The sequence below is a fragment of the Neolamprologus multifasciatus genome, chromosome 17 (genome assembly GCF_963576455.1).
Source record: "Neolamprologus multifasciatus chromosome 17, fNeoMul1.2, whole genome shotgun sequence".
NCBI lineage: Eukaryota > Metazoa > Chordata > Actinopteri > Cichliformes > Cichlidae > Neolamprologus > Neolamprologus multifasciatus.
The window spans coordinates 28,226,267-28,245,220 of NC_140455.1; the positions used below are offsets into that span (position 1 = coordinate 28,226,267).

Sequence of the window (18,954 nt, forward strand, 5' to 3'; positions counted from 1 at the left end):
TCATTTATCACATTTAAAATAGTAAATAAAGCCACACAGCACACCTACTGCACATACACAAGTGACAACAGCATAACCTCTTACCCGCTCAACACTCCCAGAACGAGATTGAGAACGAAAAAAGAGCCAAAGATGACAAGAGAGACAAAATAGACCCATGGCAGCTCATAGCCCATAGCATCCTGCATCTGAGAGAGAGAAAAGGCAAAGAGGAGCAAAGAAGAAAGAAAAGGAGAAAGAAGAGGAAGGAGAAAAAGGGGGGAGTAGCACAGATGTGGAATCAACAGGTAGGTGAGAAAAGTAGGGAAAGAACAGGAAACATGACAGAAAAGGTTTTGAGAAGGTTGACAGAGAGAAGATGAAGTCAAGGATGAGTCAGGGCGGTAGAGGTCAAGGACAGGAAAGTGTGTTAGAGAGAGAGAGGTTAAAAGGAGATAAAAGCAGGAAAAAAGAAAAGGAGCAGTGCATGTTAAAAGAGCAGCAGATAGCATTGAGAATGGCATAATTGTATGATTAAAACTGACTATAAGCCTTTTATCCTTTGCTTGGAGAGCAGGCAGACCACAATCCATAATTAAGAACACTTTTGTAATTTAATGGCAAACCCTGGCTGTAATTTAAAAAATCTCTTTAAACAGTTCCACAGTAACTTAAGTAATTTCATCTTAGATTGGTGAATGGATCTAGAAACAAAGATATAACAGTATCAAGAGAGATTAATGTGGAAATTGTTGTGATGAATAAATGGGGTGGATATATGCAATCGATGCTGACAAAGTGAGCAGTTTAGCATCCAGGATTTTACTTCAAAACAAAAGTCCCATTATTAGACTATTAGATTACTGATTAGATTGAGGTTGTAAATGCAAAGGTTAGGTTAGCGGATAATAATATGATAAGGCTCTTAATTAAAGAATTTAACACAAAGACTGGGGGACAGAGATAAAAAAGGGAGATGATAAAGGAGAAGGCTGACAGCAGGTTTATGTGCTGTGACAGCAGCAGATGTTGCATGATGATATTTTGTAGTGAAAGTGTGTGACGCTGAAAATTATATAAAATTACAACACATACAAAATATTGTCAAAGGGCTGGTGCTTCAATCATTCGACGATTTAACATTTTACATATAACATCACTCATATAACGTCAAATTTGTTATATGAGTGCTGTGTGTAAATATAAACAGGAAACTGCAGTAGATAAGCAGGAATAGCAGAACGGATGTAGAGCTAGTAACTTAACCAACAAGCACATACTGGATGCACATTTTTACGTGATATCCCTACAGTGGCTATTAAGAAAACATCAGGAAATAGAAAAAGCACATAAACCACAGTGAAAGTTTAATAAATCACAATGGAAATAGAAAAAAATGAAGCAAAAGTGAAAACAAAAAAACAGAAAACATTTGGGGAGGCTATAAGGTGACGGAACAGCCACGGAAGTGCCAAGCTAACAGTAAATAGCTAATAGCAAGAATGTATTTACGTTATTATATGAATCATGTGATTAAAACAAACATTACCTTCCATCTTTTTAACCCTAACAACACCGATGAACCCTCTGGTTATTTTAAGCGTGTCTTAATGCTTGGCATGCGTTGGTTTCTGTCATTTCTGCAGCTGGTTCGTCACGGTATTGTGTCCCCAGAAACACTTCTGTTGTGTTTTGTGGAATTTTCTTGTTTTTTCTGCTTCTACTGTGTTTTAGTCAACTTCATTTTTGTTTTAATCAATTTCAGCTGTGTGTTGTTTTTTTTTATTTCCACGGTGTGTTGTTCAGCTTCTGTTTTTTTTTGCAGTGTTCTTCTAGTTGCTGTTATTTTCTTAAGCTGTAGTCCATTTGACCTCCGAGTGCCATGTAGATCTCAAACACAAGAGAAATTTATTTTGCTACTTTTTGTAACTAATTTGTAACCATTTCATAAAATGTCAAGCCAGAAAGCTAATGCATTTACTTCCCTACAAGATAAAACTTTCAAAAAATGCAATTGCAACAAAGCACTTAAAGCTGTTCTAAAGGTTTGTCCAGCATCTTGAAAGCCCTTTTGTTCTAATTTACCAAGCTCTGTTTGATTTGATTAGCAGGGAAACTTGTCCCTGCGGAAATATTTAGTTGTCTGTGGCCCCATGTTTGCTCACTTGACACTGAAATCAAGCGTAGGGATTCTACACACGTTCTAAATGAATCTGCAGCTTCAATTACACAGTGTATTGTCTGCATTAACCTGAGATCGAAGCTAACTCTGTGTGTGTATTTGTTCAGTCTTTATATGTACCCACCTTTCTAAAACAAGTGTTTTTGTTATTGTGTTATACTCCTTTCTCAAAAGCACTCATCTGGCACTGATGTTACAGATACAGTAAAGAGGCTCCATGCACCAATCCCTCTGGTACTCACTAAGCCACACAAACACAAAAACACTGCTTTGGTGTCCGACTCACCCAGTACAGCACATCCGTCCAGCCCTCCATGGTTATACACTGGAACACCGTTAACATGGCAAAGGCAAAGTTGTCGAAGTTTGTGATGCCGTCGTTTGGGCCCTCCCACCCAACTCTGCACTGTGTTCCATTATGCTTGCAATGTCGACCATAAGCTCCATCAGGTGCACATGGTGCTGGCTTTTCCTCTGCAATAGTGCCTGTGACAAAAGAGAAAAAAGTGGCAATGGCCATTTTTTAAAATTTTTCAGATATCTTACAAATAATGTATTTTTGTTGCTTTAATGATGCACTGTTGAGGAGGGTCTGAGGTGGAAAATTAGACTGAATTACACACAAAGATCATTTTCTGTTGTACAAGGGAAAAAACAGCTCAACAAGACAGCTATAATTTATTTAGAAACCACAGATGTAGTGAGTTAAAGCCATTTTTAGCTTTTACTCATCATGATTTTTAATGTAGAAATCAAGCAGCAGGAAGCAAACTTAAAAGTAGCAAAAACCACAGATCCTCGAAAGCCTGCTTGAGGCATGCTCCAAAAGGAGGTCACTCGTCAAGGATTCACATGTTACGATAAACAAATTTCTAACAGAAATAAACATGTTTAGAAGCTGGTATAAAAACATTTTGTGCTCTGTAGCTTAAGTCTGCTTTGATGCCAACTGTAATTTTCACATAACCCACTGTTTTAAGTGTATTTTGCATTGGTAGCGCGGGCAAGTTTCACTTCCAATAACTTTTTAAGATTTTGTCATATTAAAACATACTGCAAACTATAAGTTGCTCACTTTTTTTCAATTGTGTTTTGTTTTAAGCCTGTTTTTCACTCGTCAAAGTTAGCATCTCATGTAGCAAAGTTAGCATCTCTAGGCCTGTGTAAAGTGACTTTACACAGGCCTAGAAAGCAGTTGGCAATTGTCTGCTAACCACTGGCTGCTAGGATTATTCCTTACTGGTTGCAAGAGGTTGCTGGCTTACGCTGTGAAATCAGTTGCTAAGCTCCAGTCATATATGTCTAGAGACCTGTCAGCTACCCCCTGTAATCAGCGATTGCCAGGGAAAAGTTGCTTACAGTAGCTAATTGCAAAGAGGTTGCAAACAAACTGACTTGTGATTGCCACTAACTGTGAAGACATGGAATATACTGAAATATGTTGATTTCAGTGGCAAAGCACCACTTACTTTGAAGGTGAACTGTCTCTGCTTCCAGTTTGTGTCATACTTTTTCCAGTTAGTTAGCATGTTTGCAGACAAATTGGAGCCTTCTAGCAAACTATCAATCTGCTAGCAACCAAAGCAATTGCAAGGAAGCTTTTGGTATGGCACCTGTTTGCAACGGAGTTCACCCTAATTGCCAGCGCTAGCAATAGCAGAAGCTCCAAGCTTCAAAACTCTAATCAATGTTTCATTTCAATGGAATATCCATGTACTGTACTATTTATGATATATAGTGGCGACTGGATCCTTGTTATCAAAATTCTCCTTGAGATCATGACTCCTTATGCTTTTGTTTACACAGACTTGCACTTTTTTATCGAGCATACTTTTCGAACTCAGGCGCTTGTCTTTTGAACTGCAGATCCCAGCAGGAGAGATTCACGCCCATCCAAGCAGTGCTCACTGAACATTTTGATTTTTTGCTACGGGAAGCTCTGTTACAGATTCAATCCATTCACATAAAAAAAGAGGTCGAAAGGCTAAAAGGACACAGTGAAATAACACCAAACAAAGGCACCATGAAAAAAATCAATGTGGAAAAAGTGTTTTACTAATTATACAAAACAAGCTCTCCAGGGTGATGTATAGGATAGCAGAGTATTCCACTGGCACTTACCCTGTGGAAAGCTAATGCCTCTCAGGGGATGTATAACACCATCATAATAACACTCCAGTCCATTATACCTGAGGCCGTTTGCTGAAAATTGTTTCAATCATTTATGGCAGCTGTTGTTTCAATTATTGCTGAAATTGTTCCTGCTCAGAAACATAAATGATGGTTTGAATAATTAATTGATGTGATCATTTAACTGTTTAAGGTTTGTTTGCTGATAAAGTTTTACTGTAGAGTTCAAATTTATGCAAAGCTCAGTCAAAGCAAAGACCTTGAACACCAAAGTTTGCACTTTGTATGTATGTGAATAAATGCTAACTGAAGCATGCCTGCACATACACTTCAATACATGCTTTGATCATGTATCGAAGCAACGGAAGTGTTGTGTGCTATTGGCTGTGTTTGATCGTGCATGTTTTTATTTATATCTTTGCATCAGTGCTTACAAATAGGTATTCTACAAGTGAGTGTTTGTGTGTACCTGTTAGGTTATGAACGCAGGTCTTGTGCATCTTTCCCATGAAGAGCTCCAGACCGATGATGGCATAGATGATGATGACGAAGAGGACCAGCAGGGCGATATGGAGCAGAGGAACCATGGCTTTGATTATGGAGTTCAACACTACCTGTAAACCTGCAGGAGGCACACATTTGCTAAGAATCCAAAAATGCATATGAGAGTGTACAGAACATTTTAAAAAGGCATACAGTTCTTATAAAATCTGAGGATTGGTGACTTACTGTCATTAAAAATCATTATTGGCACCTCATATACCAGCATTGTCATAATTACCATGCAAACACTTAAGCTGGCTGTTATATTTCATCAGAAGCTTTAATATTGCTTTTGTACAGATATTCTACTGAAAAGTTTGACTTCTATTAATTTTAGGCAAAGAAAAAAACATGGTATTTTTAAATGCAAATTTGTCTATGAGCAGAACACCTTTACAGTTAAATTTAATAAATGCTTTGATGAACAAAAGCTCAGTGCTCTGCATATTAATAACTTAAAACAAGAGGAGCAAAAATATGTTGCTGCTGAAGAGGTGTAACAATACAAAAGGCAGTAGGAGAAATTGTGGGTTTATTTAACTGACTAATTTGTTAAAACAAACTAAATTAAAAACAAAAAAGCTCACAGGCTTGCGCATATAGGCGAGACCAGTTTATCAGATTTCACTCGTATTAATTTAATCAGTTACTCTTTTGAACTTTTTAAAACGCAACTGCAAAATCAGTGTGGTGTCATTGAGTGAGGAACACTTGATATTTTCTGGAACAGCAGTTTTTCCACTTGTCAGTCGTGAATAACTGGCATGGCTAAGACGTCTAGATTGTACAACCTCGTGTTTTTCTTCCTTTAATAATCAGCCTTTAATAAAAAGATAATAAATTCCACAGCACATAAGCAACTGGATGCCATCTGTGCGCAAGTCAGCTGGCAAACACACTGTTGATCAGTTGCCATGACTGCCATGACAGCCCAGTGATGTTGGACAGCGCGGCGCACAACGGCACTCAGCACTTTTACACCAAATGACAAAGTGATAGCTGTGCACTTGCATCCTCTACATTTGTCTGCAAGTGTAATGCACATAAAGGTGGAAACACACTATTTTCATTAAGAGTGTCTTCACAGACAAGTACGCATATAAATTGTCCAGCTCTGAAAGCCTCTGAATTTCTGACAAGAAGAAGACTGGGTGTGAGTATATGTGTGTCATCATGTGTGGCGTCAAGCACCAATGCAAGCTTCAATCTCTGGTCCATTCCACCCCCCACAACACCCAATCACCATTCACACCTGATCCCCAGAGCACCATTTGTGCTCCTGCTTTTCTCTCTTTCATTCTTCTTTTTTACTTTCATAGCTCTCAGTACTTACTCGGTACTCCAGAGACCAGTCTGAGGGGTCTGAGTACTCTGAATGCCCTCAGAGCCTTGACATCAAAGCCCGCCGCTTTCCCTCCAATAGGAGTAGCCCCGTCCCCTTTTGTGGCCTGCTCCAAGATTGCACTGAATAACCTGTAAGACAGAAGGTAATGACTTCAATAACCATAAAATTCACATTGACATCCCATTTCCACATACTAGAGAATATATGAGAGAAAGAAAACAATAAAAGAGATACAGCTGTAAAGGCCCCACCACAGTTGGTGTCATTATGGCCATGTGTTTTACATCGTTGTTTGCCACTTTAGACATTGTCAGTAGTGTTGCACAATATCAGGTTTCAGTTGAAATAAAACTTTTTAAACACTTTTTTCATTAATCCTATACCAAATGAATTACCAGTGGAAACATTGCAATATAAGTGAAATGTGCTTACTGCAGCCAAATTTGGGAACATATTTTTAGAAGGTAAAGGCCTGGTGAAGTCAACAGTGTCGTTTCACAACTTGACTGTTGAAGAAACTCGAAAGCAAAAAATAAAACAGCTTAGCAAGTTATCCTTCCAAGAAAACAATCGAAAATGTTTCATCTGTTCCTTCTGTCTTTCGCAGATAAGGAAATGTGAGGCATGTGGCTTTAATGATTTGACAGTCAGCTCCACAGAAGCCTGTGCATGACTGTAGTGAAGAGAGCTGCACAGTCAGGTTATGTGGTACTATGCAGAAAAACTCTCTTTTAAAATGTCAAATGTATTTTTACACTGTTGCCCTTTTTAGTTATTACCCTCCATGAAAACAGAAACATCCAGCCAAGAAAGATTTAAGCAAGAACTGCTCATGAGTTTAAATTAATGGACTTTGGCCAAAATGTGTGAACACTTTACTTTGGTGGAATTCGGGCCTGAGACTGATTTTTATAGTTTAGGTTACTGACTTTTAGTCAGAGTGACCAGTAATTACCAACCTTGGGACTGAAAGGACATCATTACAGAAAAGGGCCAAAACAGCTAAACAGGTGCACTCTGAGGATGGCCTTGATTTGGGGTTTGAAGGGTCACAAGCCAATAAGGTTGGGCAGCACCGTTTTACTGTAGAGCAATAAAAGTTTGTGGTAAATGTAAAGTGAAATGTCGTATAACGCGACAGTGCCCATGAGTGCTAACCGAGGTTGATGAAGTCATAATTTCTCACATTGGTCTGCAAGAACTTGGGATGAAATACAACACCGATCCCATCAGGCAGGCTGTGGTGAAAAGCAGAGGCCAGTGCCCAGAAATGTCTTGAATGACATGATCAGCAATCACACTGTACTCTTCAGGTTTCCATACATATTTGTCAGTGTAAAGCAGAAGTATAATCTTCAGCGAAGAGCTAAATATGCTCTTTTTAACGCTCCCCCCTTTTGTCAACTATTATCCCAATGAAATTATTGACATACATCCCTTTGGTGTAAGTGACTCACAAGCTTGAATTTATGTACGTCCAGCTGAGCTTATCACTCTCCCCTTCCTGTCTCTGGCTCTCCGAGATCCTTTAGAAATCACCATACAATACCATTTTCCAGCTAGCGTGGCTCAAAGGCCAGTCAGTGGCACGTTAGTCATGGAGAATTATCAATTAGCACAGATGAAATGGCCACTTGAAAAGGCCTCTCAAAACATATCTCCCTCTCTCTCCCTCTCACACTCTCTCTGCCTCTCTATTTCGCACTACCTCCCTCTCAACTTGATTAACTCTCTTTTCCTCTCTCTCCTCCTCTCTCTTGGTGGGAAGCACTCCTTTGAAACTGAGCACGAACAGTACGTCAGAGATTCACAATTTTGCACCACCAGCATGTTCTTTTGTTGTAGGGTGTTTAAAGGTAATTAGAGCCTTGGAGTGTAGCACCACATTGTGAGCTGTATACACCCACAGCTAAAGATAGTACCAACCGCACGCATTCAGAAAGAGAAAAAAGGCTGAGAGGTCTCACAGACGTCAAAATGTCAACACCGCGTCACTTGAGAAAAAAATATTTACACTTAATTATTACAGTTTTAAAAGCTTGAGCATGTTTAAATAGTGATTCTTGAAGCATGTGAATAGCACTTGTAGCAAAGTGTGATAAGGTAAATGCAGAGTCTCTGCTTTACATTTAGATGGCACTACAATCCTTGATGCACTGACTCACTCAAGACAACTTTGAACTGATAATGTGTTATGCTGCAAATACACATACTTTACACCTTTCGATACCTTTGTTTGTTTGTTTGCTATCCTGCGAACAGAGAAAAATGGACTGACACATATTTGCGGATTTAAACATCCAATAGTCTGTATATATCTACAGGTATTTATTTGTTCTTTCCTTTTTAATTGAATTGAATTTATTTTATTTTTGTTTAGTTAGCTGTGTGATTGTTTGGGCCTTGGCCAACTTTGCTCGGATCAGCTGGTTGTTGCGTTTGTGGTGTTCCAAACACGTGATATATTGAAGGGTGTTTCTACTATCTCTCCTTTTACATTTTTTATAAATGCTGATATCGATAGTTAATATCTACTGATAATATCATCCCACTGATAAGCCTAAGTTAGCTCATTTTGGTGTACGAGGTATGTGGAGTTGCTATCTAGTATTACTATCCATCAAACGCCCTAATTAATAGTCAAATCTCTAGAACAGTGATTCCCACAGTGCAGGATCAATGACTGTAAAAAATCTTTTACACAGTCATTGTGCAGGAAGGAAACCCCTTGTGGGCTGTAATGGTACTGCAGGTGAGCTTCAGTAATAAGAAGTATTTATATTTATATAAAGGCATGTATTTAGATAAAAAGTGGATCAAATTGGGTAATAAGAGATGGTAATGATATTGATCATTACTCTGATCTAAATTTAATGCTTTTATATTGAAAGTTTCCTCGAGTTTGGCTAGCCTAAGATACCGCAGTTTATTCTTACTGTTTAAATTATTTACCTTTTTTTTTTTTTTTATAAAAAGCTACGACTGACTCATGAAATATTATACCAAACCACAACACATTATATTATCTCTTATAAAAGCAAACATAGTCTATAAAACTCTTCAAACTGTCACAAACTCTGCGCTTATAATATAAATGAATTGTTTTATAAATTGTTCTGTATGCGTGAAAGGAAAAGTTCTTTCCCAGCACGTTTTGTCATTCATCTTCAGTATCCAAAGGTGTATGGTACTCCTGTGTAATCTGAACATATATCTGTGTAAATACACACAAGTTTGCTTCACAATAATTTCTAACATTCTCCAAACAAGAAAAGTTCAATAGAAGAAACAAATGCTTTTTTGCGGGTCAGGTCATGAAAGTTTATTCACATCACATTCACTGTCGTCTTTAACTCGACAGCATGGAAAGTATTGCCTGTAGTGCCGAATCTGAGTGAAGTATAGTGAGTTTTTCCACAGGCTTTTTTTCCCTGTTTTGTTTTTTTTTCTTTTTGTTACAGTGTAAAGCAAAATATTCATTCAGCTTGTATTAATTCTGCCTAAATTTTACATCCTGGAGTACAGTAAGTGTCATGTGGTAGTTTTCTGACCCTGTAAATGCTGAACAAATGGAATAGATAATTTTTTTTGCCTGAAACACTTTGTATTTTGTATTGATCACACCCTTAAGACTGGGAGGGAAAGTAAAATGAAAGAAACATAAAATTGCATGGGGAAGGAGATGGACCTAATATATCTGAGGAAAAACAAAAGTGGAAAAAGTGATGACAAAGAGTGAAAGAGAGAAGTCAAAAATGAAGAAGTAAGGTATGTATGAATGCAGAGACCAAGGTTCTTAGCATTTATTTTCCAATCTGATCTTTAAGTTACAAAATTGAACGTGGGTCTTATCTTTTTTTAATTGTTAATGATTATTAAAAATGTGGGTGGGGTATGGGGTACACATTTTTTCTGTGTGACAGAAAAAGTTTGAAAACTGCTGAGCTTGAGTCTCATTCATATTCATATCGCGCATGCACACATGAACACAGCCTGTTGAATTACTGAGCCTTAACTAATGACCTCTCAGGTAAGTGCCAGCCAAGTGTGGACCGTAGTATCTATGTGTGTGTGTGTGTGTGTGTGTGTGTGTGTGTGTGTGTGTGTGTGTGTGTGTGTGTGTGTGTGTGTGTGCGCGCATGTGTCTCTGAGGCTGCTCAGCACCAGGTACAAGCTCTTTCACCCATATGGTGAATAATCCAGAGGGAGTGAACTCTTGTCACTTCTCATCTATAACACAGACACACAGACAGACTGGCAGTCAGATTCGCAAGGGCACAGAGACAAACAGCCACTTATGCACACAGCCACACAGACACCCAGCCACACACACTCCCTGCAGCTTGTGAAACAGAAGAAGTTTGTGTTTGTTAGCTTTTCACATCTATTCTAGTGGATTTTATTCGGTTTCCAATTCATTTAAATATCAAGTTAAAACTGAGTTTGCATATTAGTGGAGTGGTTTCTAATGTGTTAGCCCTTTAGCAAAGAAGTGGTTAGGATTAGGCAACATAAGCTGTTTGGGGGATATTAGGAAAGAATTATGATCATGATCATGTTCACCTTCACGACTGATTTACATAGCAGCAAAAAAGGAGCATACATGACCGTTGCACTGAATTCTGACTACCTCAAGTTAAAAAACTAAAAATGTTGAAATTATTCAGTATTCTCAGATCTAAATCAGAATTGGGGGGGGGGGGGGGGGGGGATATCTGAATTTGGAGACTGAAGCCAGAATTCAGACTTTAATCATCCAAGCTAATAAAATACACTAATCAAAAGTTAATAAGCTGTTTGGCATTGGCATGGAAGATTTGGTGTTTCCTCTGGGTGCAACCCACATTCTCAACTCTACTGCTCATCTCTGCTGCTCAACTCTTAAATATGTTTACAAATGTGTCAAAGAAGAAGCAAAGTTACGACAAAGAAATAATCACCAAACACAAATTTCCTTACATTTTGTGCCACGTTTATATGTTCAGTGGCCCTAACCCTCTAGTATACATATTTTTGAGCCTTTTGAGGCATCCATATCCAGTCCCCTAGGGATGGGTATCGAAAACCGGTTCTTGTTGAGAACCGGTTCCCACTGTTTCAATTCCTTGGAATTGTTTGCCATTTTTGCAAACGATTCCCTTATCGATTCCAGTCGCCCCGAATGACGTCACCACGTTGCGGAGCGTCATTTACCTGGCAGGAAACATGGCGCGTAAGCGGCTCAAACGCTCAAAACTTTGGTTATACTTTACGAGAACGGATGACAACAGGGCAACTTGCAATACTTGCAAAGTAGATATTTCATTTAAGGAAGGAAACACTACGAATATGCAAAAGCATTTGCTCACAAAACACACGATGACCTTAAATGAATGTCGTGTTTTTAATTCCGCTCCGGACTCATGAATCTCAACCCAGCAGCAGCGGTAATGTTTGCACGTCCTCTCCCATTAATGCAGCAGGTAAATAATCACCAAACAGTGCATATTATGTTAGCGCGATCTGCCTTATTACAAAACCTGCCATTACTGTGCGTTTAGGTGACCATGATGAGAGAGACAGAGTCTGGCTGGCTCAGATGCTGGCAGTTCTCGCTGCAGTCTACCGGTAGCGTCTCCTTTCAGGCCAAGATAGACGAATGTCACCGACCAGTGACTAAGTTTGTGGTCAAAGGCTTGCACCCATTTGCCACAGCAGATGATTTTCAGTAAGTGAATGTGTTTAATTGTAGGCAGGGACATTACTGGATATTCTTGTGTAATTGCTACTGAATAATTTATGTTATACTTTGTTATTGCTACAGAAGAATATTTATTTTATTATTTTACATTTACAATTTTTTTTTCCTGGGGACCCAGTGACGCCCCATTGAAGAGCTGTAGGCTGTGGATCTCTTAAGATCTCACTGTTGGGTTTGTAAGGCCATGTTACTCCTAAATTTCTATCTTGTTCAAAGAGAAGATATAAAACAAAGTTCTAAGCTAATCAACCTTAGTGTTCTCCTTTTTTTTAAAAAAAGAATCGATAAGAGAATCGATAAAGAATCGAATCGTTAAACAGAATCGAAAATGGAATCGGAATCGTGAAAATCTTATCAATACCCATCCCTACAGTCCCCTATAAAATTAATCATTAAATAGACTGATGTGTCATTCTGCATAACAGACGTGTATTTCGCCTTCTGAACTTCCTTTGGCAGGGTTGTAAGAGAAACAAAAATATTTGCAGGCATCAGTGCATTATAGTTGTAAATTAAATCATGTTACATTACAATAAAAGGCCCAATTCACATCGAGAAAGAGACATGAACAGAGGGAGACAGACAGTGAGGGTAGATAACAGCTTAAGAAAGTGGCAAAGGTTGTGTTTATGCCACGGGCACTGGCACCATGTTTTCAGCCGATGGGATGTATGTGTGTGTGTGGTTGGTGTGCGTGTGTGTGTGTGGTTATAGGCTCAAGCCAAACGTGTTCAGTTAGTGATGGCTAATATGAGTAAACACTTGACTTGCAATGAATAAGACTCACTGAATGTGCATGTCTGTGTGTTGGTGTATTTACAAAGGCTTCCTCCAGGCTGAGGGTGCTTTTGTGCACACACGCACATGAGCATGCACACACACACACACACACACACACAGGCGCACACGCTCAATTAGACCATCTTTATGGAATAAATGTAACTGTCAAGTCCAGTGGTCAAGTCTAAAATTATGTACACACAGCACAGCTGGCAAGGGGGTCACACACACACACAAACACGCAGGCACACACACACACACACACAAACTTAGGCAAAATGGATTTAGCAGATGGACTATGTTGCTGAGTTGCAGATAAAGAAAAACAGAGCAGAGCTTTCCTATCAGCATCTCACAAGCTAATCAGTTTAAGCTTCACCAATACACTGATGGCCAAAGTTTGCTGCAGCTTTAGCACAGATTTTCTGTGAACTAAAGAAAGCTTTGTCAGCGGACAATACTCCTCTCAAATGGTTACTACAGTAATCTTTCTAAAATACAACAAAATACTAAATATACTCGAGATATTGTGAAAAAAGACCATGCATATCCTCAATCAGCTTCCTAATTCTGAATTACTTTGTGTGCCAGCAGGTTGGACATTGCAAATCAAATAATTTTTTGTCACAAATAGAGAGAGTGTTCAATAACGCTGACAATATCACAGAAGTTGCACTGATCCAGGCTATCAACACAGACCATTCGACTGTGAAAGATGAACATAATTTTGGCACAAACTGAACTTTTTATTTCAATGGTTGGATGTTAAATAAACACATGACTGTCGTGTTAAATTAGTAAATAAATTAACAGACTTCAGCTTCTCACCAAGGCCGTATATTTGTCTCTCTGTCAATGAGACGAGTCGAGCTGAATTTTAGGAAGGAGATGTTGAGCAAGGAGGAGCAGTAGAAGAATCTATAAAATGTTAGTGCAGACTGGATCACTTTCATTAAAATTGCAAAATATGGGATTGGCCTTGTGGAGTCTGTCTGAGTGCCCTTCTGGTTTTACTAACAGGAAGTAGAGTAAAAGATGAGCTACAAGAGAAAATATAGCTGCTTCTTTGCCTTTGCAACTGAAAGTAAAGAAGGCCACGTGAAACGCTATCTTACTGTAATTTTGATAGATGCTAACACTATGACTACCTCTTACATTAGACAGAGGCTGCCAATTGACTTGGCTGTACTTCCATTGGTTGACAGTAATTATACTAAGGTACTATGATTTATTTGCTAATGATGTGCTGAGGTTGTGTGTGTCAGGCAGCTGTTGAAAACAGACTATGCATCACAATTACACAACTGAATCTATGAAATCTGCTTCATCTGTCAAACTTCATAGACTCACTTGGAGTAACAGTTATTTGGAGTAACAAATAACACCTCACAGTTTGTCTCTTTTCTGTGTGATTCTGATCGCTTACCCTACAACTACAATGATGAAGTCTAGCAGATTCCAGCCGTTCCTCAGGTAGGCGTTGGGGTGGAAGAGCAGGCCGTAGGCTATTACCTTCAGGAACGCCTCCACCGTGAAAATGATGAGGAACAGATACTCCACACGCTCCTATGCAGACACAAACATAAAAAAAGTCCATTTACTCATCTGAGGGGCATCATTGCAGCATGACATAAAACGAGCAACAGACACAGATAAAATCAGAGGTAATTATAAATGAAAATTAGAAATCAGATTAAATGCTAAATTCATGTCGCAAAGGAATGATTCAGTATTCTTGAACTATGTGCAGTAAATTTTTTCATCGTGAGAGGTGGCTAATTGGAAAAAATTGACATGCTGTAGCACTATTATGTATACACGTTCATTCACAATCATAAAACTTTTTTATTTTTCCCACATCAACACTAAGGACATTGTATATGACTTGTGAGCACTCGCAGTGCTGGCTGCCTACTCTTTCAAATTTATCAGCCAGAACAAGATGTTCTGCCGCTGTTTATGTGGCTTCTGCTTTGTGCGTATGCATGTGTGCGTGCACATGTTTGATTATTTATATGTTAACATGTATTTGTCTAACTTGTAATCGTGTACACAATCAAAGCATTTTGATTATTTAATCAAACTGGCTCTCTTCCTGTCCTACGAGGTTACTGTCTGATGGAAGGAATGATTTCATGTGCACATGTATGCACACGCAAACACACATACACACAATGGGATTTTTACTACAGAGCTCCTCGGTGATTGTTGTCATATTGCCGACCCCAGCCTGACAGGGTCCTGGGAAATGTCCTGAAATGGCCTTGAAAGAGAGCGGGATCATATAACTTTCTGACTGTTGCAAAGTCGTAAACAATTCATCATCCACCTAATCCCTTTTCATATCTGATTTTAAATATTTTGTCAAGTTTTTAAGAAAAATGAGATCAAAGCAATGCAGAAATCTATTTATTTCTTGCTGTGCAAATATAACGCCCTATATATAGAATTATTCAACATCCTCTTGCTTTCTGCCCAGTTTCTTTCTTTCTTTCTTTTGGGGGTGGGTAATAAAAACATCTATCAGTCCATCCATTCATTTTATTCCCTCCTCTTCTTCCCTCTATTTTCCCATGGATACATACACACAGCTGGCCAGAGGTTTGGGACAGAAGGCCAGGCAGGTCTCTTTAGGCTCCAGTCTCATCCCTGGGAAGAATCAGCTAAAACCTGAAGAAGCTGTGTTTAAATTTACCAAAATATCTTCATAGGCTGACTGAAAAAGGAGTTTAGGTTGGATTCCATCATTGACTTACATAACCACATACAATACTGATGGGAAAGGAAACAGCTTCTAAATTGTCCAATCCACTGGAATTATGTGCCTTCAAGGCTGTTATTTCCTCTGATCAATGCTGACATTTTTCTCCTGACAGCTACAACACTGACGTCACTGACTGTGCAACACCTGAGTCACATGCTGGCCTTTGTGTTTTTCAATTTCTTTTTGTTTCTGGCTTGTTTTGGGGCTCTCAAATACTAAATCATTTGCACTGAGAGGAAACATCTTTTAAAACTTAAAACTGATAAGGAATAAGTGATTAGCAAGGATCTAAAAGAAAGATCTGTTTACCACTGTCATAAAATGGACATGACATTGGTTTTGGAAAAAATAAAAATGTATTCTTTTGTAAATTATACAGCAGGGGTGTCGAACTCCAGGTCTCGAGAGCCGATGTCCTGCAGGTTTTAGATCTCACCCTGGGTCAACACACCTGAACCAAATGATTAGTTCATTACCAGGCCTCTGGAGAACTTCAAGACATGTTGAGGAGGTCATTTAGCAATTTAAATCAGCTGTGTTGGATCAAGGACACATCTAAAACCTGCAGGACACCGGCCCTCGAGGCCTGGAGTTCGACACCGGTGTTTATACAGGGACGGCATTTTAAAACTGAATGCCAACCTTCTCATTGACAATAAAATTTCCTTATTCTTTAATGTATTTATTTGATTGTTGGTGATTTTAAGGACAGTACAAAGAGTGAACATTCTCAAATCATTGCTGAATGAAGGTTAAATGTTTGTAATGGTGGTTAATCCAAATCAGTCCGATCAGTCTATAATCGCTAAAGTGTTTCTAAAGTTAATGTTTATGTTGGAAAAACTTGTGTATACAGTAGCTGCATTAAGATTAGATGTTCAGGCTGATGGAAATCCAAAGGCCATCCAGCTAAACAAACAAGAAAAGACTACATCAGACTCTCATTAGGCCAGTTACAGTGACACTTAACACAGCCATTTCCAGTACCATGGGAATCAGGCATTTTTGTAACCACTGATCTCACTATTTCTCAAGTAGTTTTTTTCAAGTGTTTAAACTTGTTTTTTTTAGAGCTCTATATAAGAGCCATCTCAAAAATGTCTCATGAATCACAGCTGCCAACACATTACAACTGCAAGAGGCTGATAAAAAAACAACAACAACTTGTCCTTTGATTTCTTTTTTGTTCATAATGAAGCGATTAAACCATGATTTTTCCCACACTTAGAAATGCTCAAGTAACTTGACAGTCAAGGAAGTGACATGAATTATAATTCTGTGGATTTAAACAGGTTGAAACACAGAATACGTGAAAGGCGAGTCGATTTTTAGCCCAGGGATTCTGCGCCTTAGTCACCTGCTCAGAAAGCTGTCTTAAACTTGTTGTGCTCCTGCTCTCTACGTTTCTAACCTTCACTCATTTCAATTCAAGTCTGTTCAGCGTCTTTTTCAGCCCAAAAGTGTCCAGCTTAAAGATAAAAACTGAGATTTTCACAGTCGACACCTGTTTTTTTTTTCTTCTGCGTGCGCGTATCGGTTTCAAAGCCGGCAGAATTGATTTGGTTTAATATTCACCGTTTGTACCGCCGACCCTTCACCGCACAGTGGAGTGTTAGCAGGGTATGCGGAAGTAATTAATCTCACAAACACACACATCCTCCCTCTCGAATATACAAAAGCGCTCTATCACGCTCGCGCTCTCTCAAAGATACACACACCCGAGCTGTGTATCTGCTGGTGACAGGCAGACAGTGCGGCGCTCAGAAACATAAAACAAAGAAAAACATCTGGTAGGAACAGCTTAGCCTGACACACATACACACACAAACAGAAAACACACACTTCCTCCTTTCCTTAAATTCATCCAGACCTGTAAAGGGCAAAATCCAAAGGGGCAAGACTAATTTGGTTAGTGACTGGAAAAAGACGAGAGAAGATGAGAGTACACGAGGAAGAGCGGCAGACTATAGAGACAGAGAGAGCGAGAAAAGAAAGCAGACAGAATGACCGAAAGGTAAGCATGTGGGGGCAATAATTCAGTTAACTGTGATAGGTCAACCAAACCACCTATCCATCAACTAGGCCAATCAGATTATAGTATCGACATTCTACCATAGAGCAGACATTGTTTCCATTTGCAATGACCTTCTGTGTTTGTGTGTATGCTGCAAGACAGGATTAGCTATTAAGCTGCTTTTGAAGGAACCCACAGATATATCGTACTGTGTGTGTGTTAAGGCATGTGTGTGCAAGAAGAAGACAAAAAAAGTATCATATCGAAATTATTACAACAACACCAATCAGTACCGCAGAAGAAATATCCTATTCTTCACTTGTCCCTGCCAAATTCTGACCCGATCATCTGAATGTTGCCGCACAAATCAAGACACATTAGACCAGCCAGTAATGTTCTAATCTACAGCTTTTGTGTACTTATGTGAAATGAAGCCTCAGGTGTGGCACCCGGTGTGGTCTTCTGCTGCTGTTGCCCATCTGCCTCAAGGTTTGAAGTGTTGTGCATTCAGAGATGCTCTTCTGCATGACTTGGTTGCAATCAGTCACTAGTTTAATTGCCTTTCTATAAGTCTGCAGCAATCTTCACATTCTCCTCTGACCTCTGGCATCAACAGCCCATTTTCTGTCAGAGAACTGCTGCTCACTGGAGATTTTCTCTTATTTAGACCAATTTTTGTAAACCCTAGAGATGGTTGTGCAAGAAGCTCCCAGTTGATTAGCAGTTTCTGAAACACTCGGACTAGCCCTTCTGGCATAGGATAGTGAGCTGTCTAGGATGACACCAAGGCTCTTAACTTGAGGTGAAACGAAAACGGCGAAGTTGTCATTAGTGAATGTGAAATGATTTGGTGCAACTTAAATCATCTTTCTTCCACATTCTGGTGCTTGGTTTGATCTTCAGCATGTCTACTTGACATCCACAAATGTAGTTATATAACTGGACGAAAGGTAAGAAAGGAAAGAAAGGTAAGGAGGACCAAGGTTATTAAGGCCCTTGAAGGTGAGGAGAAGAAGCTTGTATACTATTCGGAAGTTCCTGAAGGATAGGGATGATGTGCTGGTAGGACGGGGTTCTGGTAATAATGCGGGCAGTTTTGAACCAGTTGAAGCTTATGGAGGGATTTTTGGAGGAGACCATCTAAGAGAGAATTACAATAGTCAACGCAGGAGGTAACGAGACTATGAACAAGAACGGACGCCGACTGAGTGGAAAGAGAAGGATGTAATCGGTTAATGGTGTGTAGATGGAAATAGGCAGAATGAGTGAGATCACTGATGTGAGATTTATAGGATAGTGAGCTGTCTAGGATGACACCAAGGCAAAACAAAAACCACAAAGGTTCAATAGTGAACGTGAAATGATTTGCCTTTAGTAGGTTGGATTTGGAGCTGATACGGATTCCAGTTTTATCCTTAAGCTTAAGAAAATTTGAGCTGAACTGGGATTTTAATTCAGATAAACATTCTGGAGGAAT

The 18,954-nt window shown here is 39.1% G+C and overlaps 1 protein-coding gene across 3 annotated transcripts in view; it reads right to left on the reverse strand.

Moving 5' to 3' along the window:
* Positions 1 to 18,954, reverse strand: part of cacna1c (calcium channel, voltage-dependent, L type, alpha 1C subunit) — a 222,779-nt gene that overhangs the window by 65,930 nt on the left and 137,895 nt on the right. For all 3 annotated transcript variants that reach the window (XM_085137898.1, XM_085137899.1, XM_085137901.1), the window contains exons 4-8: positions 14,126 to 14,265; positions 6,168 to 6,307; positions 4,761 to 4,913; positions 2,448 to 2,647; positions 85 to 188 (exon numbers count right to left, since the gene is read on the reverse strand). In XM_085137898.1, the coding sequence (XP_084994024.1) occupies positions 85 to 188; positions 2,448 to 2,647; positions 4,761 to 4,913; positions 6,168 to 6,307; positions 14,126 to 14,265 (737 nt within the window). The remainder of the gene's footprint in view (positions 1 to 84; positions 189 to 2,447; positions 2,648 to 4,760; positions 4,914 to 6,167; positions 6,308 to 14,125; positions 14,266 to 18,954) is intronic.